We start from the raw sequence: 18,421 nt of genomic DNA, 5'->3' as shown, positions 1-18,421 counted from the left end.
GTCTGACTATGGATATGCTGGGGGAAAAAACAGTTCCTGAGTCGATCTGTTCAATTCATGTGCAACATATGACACTTAGGATTTGAAAAATCTTCTAATATGATAAAAGCTGTTATACTTAGAATGAAATTACACTCATATAACCATTTAACTATTTCAGAGCACATCTTATCCAATTACATTTAGCCTTAAATTTATGCAGTATCGGGTTACTTCATTATGTTGCAGAAGTCTAAAGTTCATACCACATTTGTAGTATAGAGTCTTTGATAACCTATTCCTTCTAAAGGAAACAAAATTATATTTTTGTCTGACCCAGAATTGAGTTAGAATTACTGTTCTGGATTTCATAAATACTCTGGTGAGAGAAATGATCAGTCCAAAATTAGAAGATTTTACCTCAAGACACTGAGCTGAAAAGTTGGATGTGCAAAAAGTATAGAAACATTGATAGAGTGTTCCTTGCTGCAGATTACTGCAGTAAACTATGTCTTTAGCTTCATTATGAAGATTGCTTCTTTCTTGCTGCAGAATAACGGTATGTATTCTCTCTCACTGCAGCTCCCAATGCTCTGTGTCTTAAAATCACTTAAAGCCTATAGCTTGCTTTGGGGAGTTAGTACAGGGGGTAAGGAAGGCTTTGCCGGAAGAACAATTCTAAGTCTTGAGACTTGTGCCTTGTGCAGTGTGGTAGCTCTTTAATGGTCCTGTTTAATACCAAAAATTATTTTTCAATTATTTTTAAAAAATTATTAAATTGCCCAAATAACTGTTAAACGCATGTCAGATCTACTTTATGGTACTGTGTTTGACAGTTAAACACTATTGACTTGAAGCTTGAAATGTTGGAAATGCTCTAACCCTTGCTACAGTGTCTTCTCTGCAGCAAGTCAAGTATGTGTGTGTTTTTTTCCACCTGTAGCTTATCAGTCCCGGTCCAAAGCCTTCTAGCAGAGGGGATTGATTCCTGTCAGGGGTTGCTGCCAAGACATCGGAAGGATTTTTGACCAAGGTTTTCAAAAGCTCAGTGTCACACCTGCCATTTGATTAAGGAGGGATTTTGGATGCAGAGTCTGGCATTTATTGTCCTTTGTGTGGCTGTTTTGTTTGTTTTGTCTTTGTCTACTCCAGAATTGAGCAGTGTTCACACTAGTTTTTAAATGGTTGTGGGTGGATTATATATTTTACATAACCATGTTAATTTAAATTAATATATTCCCATTAACTTTTAATCATAAAATAGTGTGGACACAGCATGTCTTCTAACTAGTGATTAACCCCTTAAAATTTATGAAATACATTGATGTAGGATAAGAATTTGCTCCTCTTTTTTTTAATAAATTATTTTTGTTTTGTTAACTGGGTATTAGGCAAGAAGTATAATTTTTTTGTTTTTAGTACAATATCCTAAGGGGTTAATCCACTTGAAATATAAAATGGGTGCAAAAATCCACACTCTAAATTTAACAGAAACTTTCTACTTAACAGCTCTTAATTTGTTTTTAAATTGCAATAGGTGTCTTGGCATCTTTGAAATTGTATCATTAATTAAAATTTTCAAAGTTATAAATGCTTGTGTGCAAAAAGAAAAATTTTCTTACATATTAAAGGAAATTATAACACTGAAAATAACATATAGAAATTCAGAAACTTTTTTTAGAAAGAGATTGCACGTTGTCACCTATTTGCATTTTAGCTTTAGCAAGTAATGTAAATAAGGGAATAGAAAGAGGGTCCTTAAGCAGTTTTGTAATCCTGCATTAAGAAGTGGTTTTTTGTTTCGTTTTTTTATTTCTTTTTTTTTTCTTTTTTCCTTAGTTAGCTGTGCTTTTCTGTATCCCTTTCTTTCCTTATCTCAGAAGAGCCCTATATCTTATGGTCAGTATGTTTCTCATTTTAGTAGTAAGTCTTGCAGGTTTTGAGATTGTCCACTGTTTTTTAAAAATCACTAATATTTTGTCTTGATAGTTTCTCTTTAGTATCCACATTCTTCTTTCAGTCTTAATTCTCAGAATGCTACACAGCATTCTTTGATTATCTGAAAATCGCCCTTCTAACATGTCTTGAAAAATCTGGATCATTTGATTATTTGAGGAGAAGAACTAAGAATAGAAAGCCCAATGGATAGAGTTATCATTTTTAGAATATGCTTCTTTATGTATTATCTCCTCAAAATAAGGACAAGTGTCTTTTAAGATAACTGAATGCTCATACAAAATATATACAATTAAATAATTTGCCTAAAGTGCAATAATACTCTAAAAATCATCTTTAACTTCTTTTATCATATTATTTCTTTTGTCCCTTACACTCATTTGGTAACCTCAGTGATTTATTAAATTATATTTTAAATACCCCATAATTTTGGTGCACTTGAGCCAGTAGACTGTGAAATTCAATAGATGACTCATCTAGTATGTAATTATGCTGTGTTTAGAAAATACTTCTAATGTTAAAATCATTAAGAGCTATGAATTAGATTGACTTGGTGCAAAAAGAAAAATTTTCTTACATATTAAAGCTTAATAGCTTAATTAGCTAATATGCTGTTATTTTTATACACACTTTACAGATACGTTTAGATGAACATAGCTGGCCCTCTATCGCGAATGTAAAATTAACCTCTTGTCCTAGTTAGGTTCAGATTTTCTCAAGTTTTTTAGGTGGCTCCTTTGTTTTAACATAATAATCGGATTTAAAATCAGTTGTTATAATTTTAGGCCATACCTATTATTTATCATCAAAGAGTTCTTACTACATCTCCTCTTTTTCTGTACTTATCCTATTTAACCATGCTAGTTCCTATCACCCTTTTCTTCTATATCCATTATTCCTCTCCAGTTATTCTTTGGGATATTTTATGGAAACTTTCTTAAAGAGCATTTCATATTCCCTTAAAGCTGTAGACGAGAAACCATTGACCTCTTAGAAATGCATATTTTTGGCTCTATAATTATTACTGTGTTGATCATTCCATATTTATTATTAGTTCTTTGCTATATGAGCCCCAGAATAACCTCTGACCATTTAGAATACTGAACAAACTTAATAGTTTATCATGAACTCTCATTTATTAAGGTGGATTTTTGTGTTCCCTCTTGTCTTGTCTTTGTGCTGGTGCGCTGTGTCCAGTAATCCTTCCTTTTGATTTTATTTTGGTGGGTAGGGTTATTTGCAGAAATCATTTATTACCTTTCTTAAGAGTTTAAGTATTTTTGATTTTCACATTGGGTTATATAAATTTGCTGAAAATAACTCTGGGTACATTAAAGGGCTGGTAAACTCACAAATGGCTCATGTGACACTGATGCTACTTTAAGGAAGTGTCTTGCTCACCTGGTCAAACACCCATTCCTCACTGCATTTTGCCAATTCAATCCATTTTAGATGTAACCTCGGGTATGGTGAAAGACCCACCGGACGTCTTGGACAGGCAAAAATGCCTTGACGCTCTGGCTGCTCTACGCCACGCTAAGTGGTTCCAGGTTCGGAACATCATTTTACTTTTTTCTTGTAGCCTTATGAGAGAGTAGTTCAGTAAACATGTTTAACTGTGTTTAAACATTTCAAAAGATTGCCCAAGCAATCTATTTTAAATTAAATCTCAGAAAATATGTTAACATAGAAAGCTGGGTATGAAGATCTGCATATTGCAGTTACTATTAATTTGACAATAACCTTAGGTTTGGGGGTGTTTTGTAGTTTGGGTTTTTTTATTTTTATTTTTAGTGGCTATATTTAAAGTTTACTTGTTTAGGAACATCACATGTTTGTGTATATATATTATATTCCATAAGGCTGCAGATTAACTTTTGCTTTAAATAATGGAATATGTGTTTAAAGCTTTGTGTATAGTTTTAAGAATTTTTCCCCCTCTTTCTCTAAGTTAATAAGTGTAGGGAGTGAAAGGTGAGGAAGCAGCTGTTTGGTTTAGTGACTTTGCAGTCATGCAAAGGCACAGAAGGGAAACCAAACAGATTTCCTTAACCTTTCAGTCCCTAGACAAACTTTTTAGCTCTTTACTTTTTCTTTTATTTCTAATGTAGGCAGAATTTTTTTTTAAGTTTACTGTTTTAAATGAACACAGGTCAAGGTTCACAGGGGATCAAGAAATATTATTCTTGTATAATCTGTTTACTTTGACCTAAAATACCAGCTTTTGAATACTAACCCTGGCATAAAATATTGCTGTAAATGGCAGCTCATTGAATCCAATTTTAAGTGTGGTTATTTTTGTTTTATTTTTATCTGAGCTTCCATTGAACAGTGGTATTTTAACTTTTTTTCATCAAGGGATTATTTTCAATATTTCTAAGATTAATTCACCTGGGTTTTTGTGTTGCTCTCAAGGCTAGAGCTAATGGTCTGCAGTCCTGTGTGATTATCATACGTATTCTCCGGGACCTCTGTCAGCGAGTTCCAACGTGGTCTGATTTTCCAAGCTGGGTGAGTAGTATGTAACTTTATGGTATGAAAAATAAATCTTTAGGAAACACTATCACAGTTTTTATAATCTCCTCTTACATTTAATTGTCAACTTTATTTTCATTTGCTAAATGTACTTCCTTTCCTCTTCTAGGGAGAAATCCTGAGGGTCATAGAGTGTCTAACTTTCTGAGATTTTATTATTTAAAGAATTGCACTTGATGTTTCTTTTTGTATTATCCTCCTTCTTTTTTTTTCTTTTGCTCTTATGATGTTTATTTTTTAAGGTAACAGCAATTATTAATTGGCTTTTATTTACATAAAAATACAAAGACTAAAATTTAAGCTATTAATCTCCCTATGCAGAGTTCTGTTAACAGGGTTTTTTTTTTTTTAATAATGTAGGGGTGCCTGAGCGGCTCAGTCAGTTAAGTGTCTGACTTGGTCTCAGGTCATGATTTCAGGATCCTGGGAAGAAATGCTGGATTGGACTCCCCAATGAGCAGAGAGTCTGCTTGTCCTGACCCTCCCCCTACTCGTGCACGTGCACGCTCTCTCCCTCTGTCAAATAAATAAAATCTTTTTTAAAAAAATATTTAAAAATTTAAAAATTCCAGAAATAGAGGTTGTGAAATAAAATGTGAAAAAGAAAAAGAAATATGTGAAGTTAGGAAATTCAAATAATGCAGAAAGTCACCAAAAAGTGAGTCATCTTATTATTCTATGGCAAATTATCTGTAACATTTGTTGTGATTACTTCCAGGAAAAAAGTACATGTATATACACCATATATGTTCTTATTTTTATATATGTACTAATATCCCTGTGAAGTTTGAGCCCTTTTGGTTCCTGAGTAGCAAGAATTCAGAATTCAGTTGTCTGGGGAAGCGTATTCAAAAATATAATTGAACGTATTGGTTTCAGAGTTGGGTTAGAGAGAAGTGAATAGCCAGGCTACTTGAATGCTTTAATTTTTTTCTAAACATGGGTGTTCATGCTATTTAATTATTTGCATTTTCTTAACAAAATGCATCTTGGAGCTCTTTGAGAAAGGCATAGTCAAATCCACCTTATTCTTTGCATTAACTACATGGTATTCCCTTTTGGGAACATGCCATATTTTATTTAATTAGTATCCATTTGATGACATTTGGTTGTTTGCAGTATTTTACCATTAAGTCTTCATTATATTGTTGTCAAGCTTTTGTATTATAGTTCATGTAATAAATTGCTAGGGCTAGAATTCCAAGGTCAAAGAACATGTGCCAGTTATTTTTGAGGAAGTTGAATCATTGAAAACACCCAGAAACTGGTGGATCAATCATTTCCTTCACACCCTCACTAACTCTAGGACACCATCACACTTCTTAACAATATAATAAATATAAAATGGTCTTGTTTTTTATTTACATTTTTTAATTTGAGTGATTGCTGGATTTAGAATTATTTTTCTCTTAACCAGCAGTTCCTTTGTTACTCAACATTTTCTTATTTATATTAAATCTTTGTATAAGAAATCAGCCCTTATCTGTAACAAAAATGTTTTCCAGCTTTTCAGTTATATTACCATTTTTGTTATATCAGAATTTTTTTAATTTTTGTAAATTCTAATCCGTTAATCTTTGATGACCTCTGGGTTTTATATTCTACTTATAAAAATCTTCTTGTATTTTAGATTATAAATTAGTTCACACATTCTTTCTTCTAAAGCTTTTTTTCCCCATCAAATTGCATTTTCTACAAGTGCATATATATTTTTTTTAATACATAACAAAAGCTTTGATAAGTATATATTCCAGCTTATAATAGGGGTTGTTTCTGAGGAGTAGGAGAAAGGGATGGTTATGGTAGAGATCTGTAATGTTTAATTTTTATCAGGACAAAATGTATATACATTACTTGTATAATTAAAAATAATTTTCGATTTAAAAAAATTTTAAATCATAAATAGATTTAGCTAAATGTTTTTTTAGACCAATTGCCAATTATTCCAGTACCACTTAATAATTTATTTAACAATGACACCTTCCAACCCCCAGTTTGAAATACCACCATTATTATAAACCTGTGGTTCTCAACCAGGGGAGGTTTTGTCCACCAGGAGACATTTGGCAATGTCTGGAGATATTTTGAGTTATCAAAACTGGTTATTGATAGCACCGAGGTTGAAAAACCCTGTCCTAGACCAAAGTACCTTTTTTGTGGGCCCATTTCTGCAGTTGTCTGATTCCTTAGTCTGTTTTCTTCTGTAGTACTGAACTCTTAATGATTGAAGCTTCAGAGATTTAAATTTCTGAGTGTCCTCATCATCACATTCTTCCCTCTCTGTTCTTTGCCCACTTTTAAACATCATCTTGCTCAGAAGAATTATTTTGGTTTTTCTTATGTATTTGTTTTTCCAAAGGAACTTGACTACAACTTTGTTCAGTTTCTCTGAAGTTCTTGTGATGTTTCCTTAAGAAGTACTGCATTGAAATTAATAGATGTGGGGGAATTATCATCACTTTTATACTGACTCTTACCCTAGAGTACGTGACATCAAGTTTACTGAAGTTAATTTTACGTACCTGCTTAGATTTGAATATGTTCTATTCATGTTAAGTTTTGGTTTTGTTTGTTTGTACCTAGGTATTTTGTCTTTTAGAGGCTTTTTCCCCCTTCACATCTATTTTCTGGTTATTGTTTGTGTATATAAAAACTGTTAACTTTGGATATTAATTTTGCAACCCCTCTCACCTGACTGCATTCCTTTATTTGTAATAATTTTTTTCATATGATTCTCTTGGGTCTTCTAATCTTGGAATCATACCTAAATGACATTTTGTCATCTTTCTTTTTTCTAATTTAACTGATACTTCTAGAATAAATAGGAAATTTAAAAAAATACATGCATGCTATGTTCCTAATTATAAAGAAAATGCTTCTAAGGTGACTAGTGTACTAAGTATGATGGTTAGCCTTTTATTTGAGGTTCTTCTTTATCAGGTTAGAATTATCATTCAGTCCTTTCCTAGTTTGCTTAGTAATTCTGAATCAGGAATAGAGGGACACCTGACTGGCTCAGTCGTAGAGCTGTGACTCTTGATCTCAGGATCGTGAGTTCTAGGTGTGGAGCTTACATTTTTTTAACAAAATTTTTTAAGGTTAAAAAAAGTCAGGAATGGAAATGAAACTTTATCAGATAATCTTTCAAGGTTTATTTACATGAGTGTATAGTTTTTTCCTTTCAACCTGTTCAGTATTGTTCATTATACAAATAGATTTCCTCATACTGAACTAATTTTGCATTCCAAGTGTGACTCTCATACACGAAAATGATATTAATGAACTATTAAGTTTACTGATGACCTGGTTAGGAATTTTGTTGGTGACACAAAAGAAAATTTTATAGTTTTATTTTTGTCTTTCAGATTTAGAATCACTGGTGCACTAGCTCTCTAAAAACAATTTGAAAGTTTTTATTCTTTATCCAAATTCTGAAACACTTTTAGAGGATCAAACTACTGTCATTTGATGACATTATTTCCCAATCTGTATTAATAAAGGGGGTAACATTTTCTCAGTTTTTTCTGTTGCAGTTAGTCTAATTTTTATCTCTCCTATTTAATTTTGGCAACTTTTGTTATCCTAGGAAAGTTGACCAGTTCAGCTATTCACATTGTTATATGATAGAATTTTGTTCTTGGGGATCTTGGGGTTTTTGGGGGGTTTTTTTGCTTTTTGCTTTTTTTGTTGTTGTTTTTCTTTTTAGGTTTTGGGGCACAGGTAAGATTTATTTATTTATTTTAGAGAGAGACTGCATGTGAGCCAGAGGAGGGGAGAGGGAGAGAGAATTTCAAACAGACTCCTCCTGCCATGCCACCCCAATGTGGAACTTGATCCCGCAACCTTGAGATGACCTGAACCAAAATCAAGAGCCTAGAGGCTTAACCAGCTGAGCGGCCCAGGTTGCCCCTCTCAAGGCTTTTTAAGTACTTGGAGCATCTTCATTATTATTTTGTTTGTTCTTAATTCTTAGCTTTGTTGATTAGACTAGCCAGCAGTAGTAGTTGCTATATAGGAGTAAAATGACAGATGGGTGTTTCATTCTAAGATTTTATTTATTTGTTTGATAGAGACACAGCAAGAGAGGGAACCACAAGCAGGGAAAGTGGGAGAGGGAGAAGCAGGCTTCCCGCCAAGCAGGGAGCCCAATGTGGAGCTTGATCCCCAGGACCCTGGGACCATGACCTGAGCTGAAGGCAGACGCTTAACGACTGCGCTACCCAAGCACCCCAGTTTTTTTATATATTTTAATATAAAAATATGTTCAGTATTATCTCACTTCAAATTTTTTAATGTATAAAATTATATATGTGCTATAAGGGTGTCTGGGTGGCTCAGTGGGTTAAGCCTCTGCCTTCAGCTCAGGTCATGATCACAGGGTCCTGGGATAGAGCCCCACATCGGGCTCTCTGCTCAGCAGGGAACTTCAGTTCTCTACACCTGTGTTCCCTTGAGGCTGTTTCTATTGTATTAAGTCCAAGATAAGATATTTACGATACTGGACTCTCAAGCCATTCTTTCTAGGCTACTCTTGGTGTCCAGAGGTTCATCACTATAGATGGCCCTGCCCTACAACTTTATTTTTCCTCTTTATCAGAGGGAGATATGAACTTCAGACATCCCTTTGAGGGGGCAGAGCTTTATAAATTGAGTGGAGAAGGAAGAAAAAGGTGTAAAATGAATTAGAAGAGCATAGGCTATGGCAGGGTAATGATAGGAGAGTCAAAGAGCGCAAATGAAGCTGGTGGTTATTCTTTGAAATGATGTATGTAAAATAAAGTACACCGGTTTTTTGATTGTTTAAAACACACAAGAATGTCAGTATTTTGGCATTTAAAAATGTTCCTAGTATTGTCGTCTTTAGGCAGTGGCTTAGTTTTCATATTATTTTTTCCTTTCCCCAGAGAATTAGCTCCTTGGATTTATCTGCCAGATCTACCATTTTCCTATTTAATCCTAATTTCATCTCTAATTTTCTGTTTTCCTTGTTTATTTTATTCTTTTACAAACTTCTTGTGTTGGATACTTGTTTCATTCACTCTTTAATTCCAGTGTAGTTAACACGCATTTAATATTAGTTTCAGGTGTATAATATAGTGATTTAACAGATCCATACGTCCTCCAGGGCTCATCCAGACAAGTACACTCTCAATTTTTTTTTTTTGGTAGGATTTATTTATTTATTTTGGTTTTGTTTGTTTGTTTTTAAAGATTTTATTTATTTATTTGAGAGAGAGAGATCACAAGGAGGCAGAGCAGCACACACAAGAGAGCCCAATATAGGGCTAGGTCCCAGGGACCCCAAGATCATGACTTGAGCCTAGAGGCAGAGGCTTAACCCACTGAGCCACCCAGGCACCCCTATTTATTTTGGAGAGAGCGTACACAGGCACAGGGGTGAGGGGTGTTGAGAGAGAGAATCCGAAGTAGACTCCCTGCTGAGCACAGAGCCCAATGCAGGGCTATATCCCATGAACTGAGATCATGATCTGAGCTAAAATCCTGAGTCAGACACTTAACTGACGGAGCCACCCAGATGCCTCCTTGAGGGAGGATCCTAAGTCTGTGTGATTGAAGGCAGGCTACTTTTGTTTCTGTAAATAATTTCTAGTTTTTGTAGCATTGTAAGAATACAATGTAAACAGAATACATTCTGTTTACAATTTTTGGAGTTTAAAGTTTCGCTTTATACTCTAGTATGTACAGTTTTTATGATCTGTGGGCATTTTTTCCCCCTATGGGCACCTTAAAGAGGTGTTCTCAATAAGGTGTAACACACAGCATACACCTCTTAGTTCAGCTTAATCATTTTGTTCATATCTTCTGTAGTTTTTCCTTACTTAATTTTTGTCTACTTCATCCATTCATGGATTGATGAAAGTGAATTAAAATCTGTTTCTGTTAATGTTTCCATTTCGGTTCTATTTCCTTAGTTTATGCTTTATTGTTTTGTTGCAGGGATAATTCTGGACATAAACAATACAGTTATGTCATCATTGTGAATTTGAACCTTTGCCATTATAAAGGGTCCCTTGTTTAACTCTTTCTGTCATGAGTTAATAAGCCTTGTCCATTGATTAATATTGAAACTCTAGCTTTCTTGTCATGAGTATTTGTCTGGCATGAGTATATTTATGTTTGTTTTCTTCTGTGCTTTACCTTAATTTTTATTCTTTCCTTTTCTTATTCTTTTTGTTATGTGAATGTTTTTTCTTTGTGACAATTAGTTGTTGCTCTTCTAGTTTTATATGAAGTTCTCATTCATCTGTTAACAGTTATATATAGTATCTGTCAACTTTCACCCATAAAAGCTGAGGCATTTTTCACTTATATCCCCCCCCCATCCTTCTTTGGGTTTCTTGTTTTGTAATCTTTCATTTGTTCCATTAATATTTTTTAATGTATTTAATGCTTCTTGATTAACTTACCTTAAAATTTGTTAATTCCACTTGGAAAATAGACATTTACACACTTGGGCTTTTTAAACTTTAAAAATGTAAAAATAACTGCATTTACCTTCTGTATTGATATTCTCTGATTGTTTAATGTTCTGTGTTTAAATGGTTCAGTGCAAACCACCAGGTCTTGTACTGGGGCTTTTCCTTTTCATTTCCTGATTACATTTTATCATCAAAATAGTTTTTATCAAAATTATTTAAGTTTTTTAAAATTCTGTCATGTTTGAGAAGCTCTGCCAATCGCCATTACTTTAATGAGAAATATATTGTTGGGTCACAGTTTTTCCCCCTCCCCATCTTTAGTTTCACTTCACTACCTTCCAGTACTGGGTTTGGTAAGTCTAAGTTCAGCCTAGTTTTTTTGGCCCTGACTTTTTTTTACAGGCTGTTGAAAGAATTCTTTCTTTATCTTTGCATGTCATTAACTTTAGCCAAATTATGTCTTGGAATCTGTTTTTCAGTATCAGCATTTTATTGAAATCTTTGTCATTTTGTCCCGCAGATTTCCTTTTTCTTTCCGTTAGGGGAGAAAACCATCCTCCATTATGTCTGATTAATAGCATTCTCTATTGTAGGGGCCCCATTATCCTTATGTTGGACTGCTTTTGTTCTGCATATCTTTTATCTTTGTAATTGTTTTTTTTTTTAAGTTATTAATTTATTAATTTATTTTAGAGAGGACACCTGCGCAAGGTTGGGGAGAGGGAAGGAGAGTCTTAAGCAGTCTTCCCTGAGTGTGAGCCCAACATGGGACTTTATCTAACCACCCTGAGAGCGCAACCTGAGTCAAAATCAAGAGTTGGCCACTTAACTGTGTCACCGTGACATCCCTTTAATTGTTTTAAATCTTGTCTTCTTTCCTCTTGTGTCTCCTGTGATTATCTCTTTGGCAGTAAGCTTGTTTTCAGCTATGTTGTAGTCTTCTTTGCTATTTATAATTCATTTATTCTCTAATAATGTTATTTTATATTTCAGTATGCTTTATTCTGTAATCTTCCTTTTCATCTCAACTTGTAGTTTTTAATTTTACTGGTTTTTTGCTCATCAAGTTCTCTTATAACTCAGAATACTAGCAGATTGATTTTATTAGCTTAAACTAAGATCCTTCCAGAACATGTTTTTTATTTTATTTTTTTAACAGATGATATTTTTTTAGAGTTTTTGCGTCTTCTGCTCTCACACATGCACACCCTCCCCATCAGCATTTCTCCCTAGAGAGGTGCATTTGTTATAAGCAGTGAGCATAGATGACACATCATTATCATTCAAAGTCCGTAGAGAAGAGACTTTTCATCTCTATTTTTTGTGGTGTATTCCACCCAAGTATAGAGATATCATGCCTGGTTTGGTTTGGGTTTGTTTTTTTCATCTCATTAGTTTTCAGTTCCATTACAAAATCATCTTTTTGTGCTCCAAACAAGAATTGTCTTTGAACCTTTCCATGCGTTTTTAAATGGCTCTCCTTTTTCTTCCCCTGTGAGCTCTGCTTTGAGAGTTAAACAAAAGATGTATGGATTTGCTGGCATGCAGCCTTATTGCAGACATAGGTGGTGCTCTCTACTGCAGCTTGATTGAATGTGCTCTGCTACTCTATGTGAGGTAGATTCCATTGGCATACCTTCATGCTTTGGTTTTCATACCCAGGGTGGGTACTTATAGCCTTGGCCTATGCAGAATCTGTGCTCACTCTCTCTCTTTTTTTTTTCTGTTTTCCCTATTCACCATCCTTTTTAGGAAGAACTTCCATTTCCCTGAGCCAACAGAGTGTTTTGAGTATGTGAAGCCACTTTGGGACACTTCTGTTGAGAGTTACAGCTACCCTTAATAATACCTTTTCCCTACCACTTCCTTCTTTGGCAGATCTTAATCTTAAATACCTTTCTTATACCTTTCTTATGTATTAGCCAAATATCTGTTTAGATGTGACTAGATGTGGATAATTAGGATTCTTTTATTCTCTTCCTCCCTTCTGCAAGAGTCTTCAGGATGGTGAATTCTATTTTCCTCTTTCTGATAAAGGAAGGGGGGAGTAGAAGGGGTTTTTACATTTAGGAAAATTTATTTTTCTGCAACTGCGTTCAGTATGACTTACTTATCTATTTCTCTTAGTTGGGCAGTTATTGGTGAATCTTTTTTATTTTTTTCATTCAGCTACCAACCCTACCCTCATCTTCCCTCTAGATAACGGAGTTATGAGCTCCATGGAGAGAGTTACTCAGGGCACTCAATTCCTTGGAAAGATTCTTTCACTGACCTTTTCCTCTGTTTTTGGTTGAAACTGTTACATTTTTGCTTGGGTGTGTTGTAACAATTTATTTTGTGTTTGGGCAAGAGATTCTGAAATTAGGCTTTATACTATCACCTTAAGCAGAAATAACTTGTTTTTTAAAGACTAGATTTATTTATTTATTTGAGAAAGAGAGCGAGCAAAAGAACACAGGCAGGGTTGGGTTGGGGGACAGGGAGAGACAGACTCCCCACTGAGTAGGGAGCCTGATGCAGGGCACCATCTCAGGACTTCGGATCATGACCTGAGCCAAAGGCAGACACTTAACCAGCTGAGCCACCCAAGTGCCCCAAAAGTAATTTTCTTGATTTTCATAAAAGAAATGTGAGATTCTTACAAACTTTATTATTTTTAGTTTTAATTAGCATTCAGTTTACTTTGAGTAAAGAAGTAACAGTGCCGCTGGGTATTTACCCCAAAGATACAGATGTAGTGAAAAGAAGGGCCATCTGTACCCCAGTGTTTATAGCAGCAATGGCCATGGTCGCCAAACTGTGGAAAGAACCAAGAAAGATGCCCTTCAGTGGATGAATGGATAAGGAAGATGTGGTCCATATACACTATGGAGTATTAATGCCTCCATCAGAAAGGATGAATACCCAACTTTTGCATCAACATGGACGGGACTGGAAGAGATTATGCTGAGTGAAATAAATCAAGCAGAGAGAGTCAATTATCATATGGTTTCACTTATTTGTGGAGCATAACAAATAGCATGGGAGGACATAGGGAGATGGAGAGGAGAAGGGAGTTGAGGGAAATTGGAAAGGGAGGTGAAGCATGAGAGACTATGGACTCTGAAAAACAATCTGAGGGTTTTGAAGGGTCGGGGGAGGGTTGGTTGGGGTGCCAGGTGGTGGGTATTAAGGAGGGCATGTATTGCATGGAGCACTGGGTGTGGTGCAAAAAACAATGAATTCTGTTATGCTGAAAATAAAAGAAAAAAAAGTAACAGTGCCTACTTTTAGGCTTTCCTTCACTACTGCAGTGAATACTGAAAATGGTACTCTGCCCTCAAATTAGCTCCTCTTTTGTCCTGAGCCCATGGTAATGAAGTAAAGAAAATACAGGTAGAATTCCTGTCAAATTAGTCTGACATCAGAATTATGACATAGTATTTAAACCTCCTTTGGAATAGTATATGTGCTATAATTTATAAAAGGCATATACTTAATTTTTTAATGTTTATAATATGTTATTATTGGGAGCCTGGGTGGCTCAGTGGGTTAGGCCCCTGCCTTCGGCTCAGGTCATGATCTCAGGGTCCTGGGATCGAGTCCCGCGTCGGGCTCTCTGCTCAGCGGGGAGCCTGCTTCCCTCTCTCTCTCTCTGCCTGCCTCTCCGTCTACTTGTGATTTCTCTCTGTCAAGTAAATGGATAAAATCTTAAAAAAAAAAAAATATATGTTATTATTTATTATATGTATTTCTGAACAGTGTAGATTAGGTTAAAGAATATTTTACAAAAAAGGATGATTTGTAACAATAGATAAGCCTCCAGAACATTACATTAAGTGAAGAAAGCCAGACACAAAAGGTCACATTATATTTTTGCATTTATGTGAAATACCCACAAAATTCATACAGACAGAATGCAAATTGGTGGGTTGCCAGAGACTTGAGGGAAAGAGGGAATGGAAGAAACTTCTTAATGGGCTAAGGGGTTTTACTCTGGGATTATGGCATTGTTTTGAAATAGGTAAGAGGTGGTCATTGTACAACATGGTGAATATACTGAATACCACTGAATTACTCACTTTAAAGTACTTAATTTTATATTATGTGAATTTTACCTTGGTTAAAAAAAAAAAGCAGTCTGTCAAATGTAAAAGGACAGTTTTCAAAGAAGAGGCTGAGAGAGCTACTATAATTCTACTTTGTGCTCAGATAGCTGTTGGAATACCTGATTCAGTATTTCTTTGTATGTATTTTGAGGGGTTGTATGTGTGTGTGTGTGTGTGTTTTAAGAACATGAGTAATTTAGATTTTACTGGTGATAGCTTGTATAGTAAGAGAGTTCCTGGCTGTCACTCCACCCCATCCACCCTGCCCCCTCACCCCGTGGTAATCTCTTTACCCAACAGGGGGTTGGGACTCAGGACTCCTTGTTCGAGTTCTGGAGTCTCAAGACTCAAGAGTCGCCTGCTCTACTGACTGGGGTAGCCAAGCACCCCCTGTCTGTCACTTTTAGAACCAGTGAAGAGCTTTTAAATGATAGGAAACTGACCTTCATAGCAAAGAACTGTTGTCTTAGCTTGCAAAAGAGCTCACAAATTACACTTGGAAGTGTATCATCTCATTCACTTTATCTTAAAAATAATGTATGTGTAACAGAAACCATCTACTTAAAGGTATGTGCACTACTGAATCCCCAAAAGATGTAAAAGTCTACAAGACATGACGATTTTTACCAAGATTGTTGAGTATGAAATACGGTGCTATACATAAATACAATACAAAAATAGAACATCCTACACATGGACTTAGGAATGGAAGTCTGTCATGCATTTATCAGTATTAGCCTACATCAGCTGGAATGTAGAAATGTGTATACAGTTGCTTATTGTAATGATTTATTAATATGAGCATCTTCACCTGTAAAATAGGAATAATAGTCAAATCTATCCCCAAAAGGTGATTGTGATGATTTAAATTGGTTAATGCTTAGTATATAACGAGCTCTCAGTAAGTATTAGCTATAATGAAGGAGATAATTACTATTCTTTTTATTATTTAACCAGATTTTCTTGTGTTAGATATCTTTTGTGGTTTCATTTTTTTTAAAAAAGATTTAATTGATTGGAGAGAAAGAGAGCATGTTAGCAGGCAGTAGTGGGGAGAGAAAGAGAAGCAGCAGATTACCCGCTGAGCCAGGAGCCTGACGCAGGGCTCAGTCCCAGGACCCTGGGATCATGACCCTAGCCGAAGGTAAATGCTTAACGGACTAAGCCATCCAGGTGCTCCTTTTTGTGCTTTTGTTAAGTATAATACTCCTATTGTAAATTTTGATTTTGTCAGTTATATGCTAAAAAAGGTTTTACCTGTTTATACTGCTACCAAATGAAAGTATTTGTGTTTTCACAATTTTATAAGGTGTATTTTTAGGCAGTGGAGCACCTAGCTGGCTCAGTCAATGGAGCATGTGACTCTTGATCTCAGGTAGTGAGTTGGAGCCCCACGTTGGGTATAGAGATTACTTGAAAATAAAATCTTTTTAGGGGCACCTGGGTGGCTCAGTGGTTAGAGCCTTTGCTCAGGTCATGATCCCAGGGGCCTGGGATCGAGCCTCACATCAGGCTCTCTGCTCAGCGGGGAGCCTGCCTCCTCCTCTCTCTCTGCCTGCCTCTCTGCCTACTTGTGATGTGTCAAATAAATAAAAATATTTAAAAAAAAAATCCCTTTAAAATCTTTTTTTAAAAAGGAACTAATATGCAGGGAAACTAGATATCAGTTTGAATCCATTGATATGGGATATTTATTGAAATATAACTGTGGGTTTTTAAAAAACAAAAATATATTTTAAATCAGACCTGGGTTTGAATCCCAGCCTAATTTTTATGTTTTAGCTCTATAACGTTGGACAGCCTGTTTAAGTTGTTTCCCCCACCACCCCCATTTTTTAAATTGGGGTATAATAGCATCTAGTAATGAGAATTAAATGAAATCATACATATAAAGTGCTTAGCATTTTGCTTGCCACATAGTAAGCATTATTATGGAAAAACCGGCTTCACTGAGTGGTAAGGTAGGGGAGGCACAAATAATTTTTATTTTTATTTTTATTTTTTTACAAATACACCAAAAAATCATGCAGTCCTGCTGGCATTGAATGAAATCCTGGGCTGCAAGTCTAAATATGCTTTTGCAGCTGGTTCTGTGATAGCAGAAACTTTCATTTTGCCTTTATTGTTTACTGTTAACCTGCATTATCTTCAAAATAGAGATACATACCATCTTTTCTCCTGTATGACTTTCATTATTGAATTACCACTTTTCAGGACACCTGGGTGGCTCAGTTGGTTGAGCAGCTGCCTTCAGCTCACGTCATGATCCCAGTGTCCTGGGATCGAGTCCCACATTGGGCTCCTTGCTTGGCAGGGAGCCTGCTTCTGCCTCTGCCTCTGCCTCTGCCTCTGCCTCTGCCTGCCTGTGCTCACTCTAGCTCCTCTTTCTCTGACAAATAAATAAAATCCTTTAAAAAAAAAAAAGGCCATTATGAATTACCACTTTTCTATGTACCTTCTTTCTGAGCTTTGGTTTGTCTTTGCATTGTGACTGTCACCATTTCACCCATGCTAGCAGCAGAAAGTCTGTTCAGTCATCCCTTGGTCCCCTTCATAGGGATACACAGATTTTTGGTTCCCGTGTTATCAGCACAGTTGATCATGGCTCCTACCAGAAGACCCAGGGAAAGCTGGAATTTCACACTAGAGGACCCACCATATTCTCACTTCAACATCTTGAATGCCAGAGAGGGATTTTGAGTGGTTTTGAAAGCAAATATTACAATCATAGATTTCAAATAATTTAATATGGAGAGCTTTTCTCTCTAAATAACTTAAGCTACCAAGACCCTTTATGGTACAGTTTAAATACTATTTTTTTGATTCAATAGTATGTATCTTTGATGTCCTTTTACTTTGCATACGTTTCAGAGCTTATAAACCATGAGTCTTCTGCTTTTGCTTTCCTAACTTACAGATATCTGCTTGGCAAACAACTGTGCTCTAGAAAATCAGTATTTTTAAATTGTTCACTTCATAGCAAGTGATCTCAGAAGGCATATAGTAGACTTAGTTTTACTGTGTGTGTTGATGTATTGACTTTTGGTTTTTCATAAGTTATTTCTTTCTTGGGTTTTAGTTTCTACCTTTATATGCAAGTGTAAATCATAAACTCTCATATTTTGGAGCACGTGTGTGGATCAGGAGGGAGCCTGCTTCTCCCTCTCTCCTGCTGCTGTGCCCACTACTTGAGCTCTCCTGCTCTCTCTGTCAAATTAAAAAAAAATCTTAAAAAAAAAAAAGTAAAAATAAATTCTCATTTCTTAAGATCAATTATTAAGGAGATTTTGTTAAAGTTTTGAATTACTTGGAACACATCCTGTATCTTGGCATACCAAGATTATAGTTGATTATTTAATACTTATTTTTCTCCTAACGTTCTCTGAAAGTACTTAATAAAAAGTTTGAGATACAGTTGACCCT

The 18,421-nt window shown here is 35.4% G+C and overlaps 1 protein-coding gene and 1 pseudogene across 3 annotated transcripts in view; one reads left to right on the top strand and one right to left on the bottom strand.

The window, feature by feature from the left end:
* Nucleotides 1-18,421, top strand: part of ZFR (zinc finger RNA binding protein) — an 85,842-nt gene that overhangs the window by 57,543 nt on the left and 9,878 nt on the right. For 2 of the 3 annotated variants that reach the window (XM_059416961.1, XM_059416960.1), the window contains 2 exons: nt 3,388-3,485; nt 4,351-4,446. In XM_059416961.1, coding sequence (XP_059272944.1) covers nt 3,388-3,485; nt 4,351-4,446 — 194 coding nt within the window. Of the gene's footprint in view, nt 1-3,387; nt 3,486-4,350; nt 4,447-18,421 lie in introns of those variants that run through there. The other variant, XM_059416962.1, reaches the window with a different exon arrangement.
* LOC132027705 (large ribosomal subunit protein uL14-like) lies at nt 16,993-17,860 on the bottom strand (annotated as a pseudogene).

The sequence above is a fragment of the Mustela nigripes genome, chromosome 12, assembly GCF_022355385.1.
Source record: "Mustela nigripes isolate SB6536 chromosome 12, MUSNIG.SB6536, whole genome shotgun sequence".
Taxonomy (NCBI): domain Eukaryota; kingdom Metazoa; phylum Chordata; class Mammalia; order Carnivora; family Mustelidae; genus Mustela; species Mustela nigripes.
This window is presented reverse-complemented; position numbering and strand designations above follow the sequence as displayed.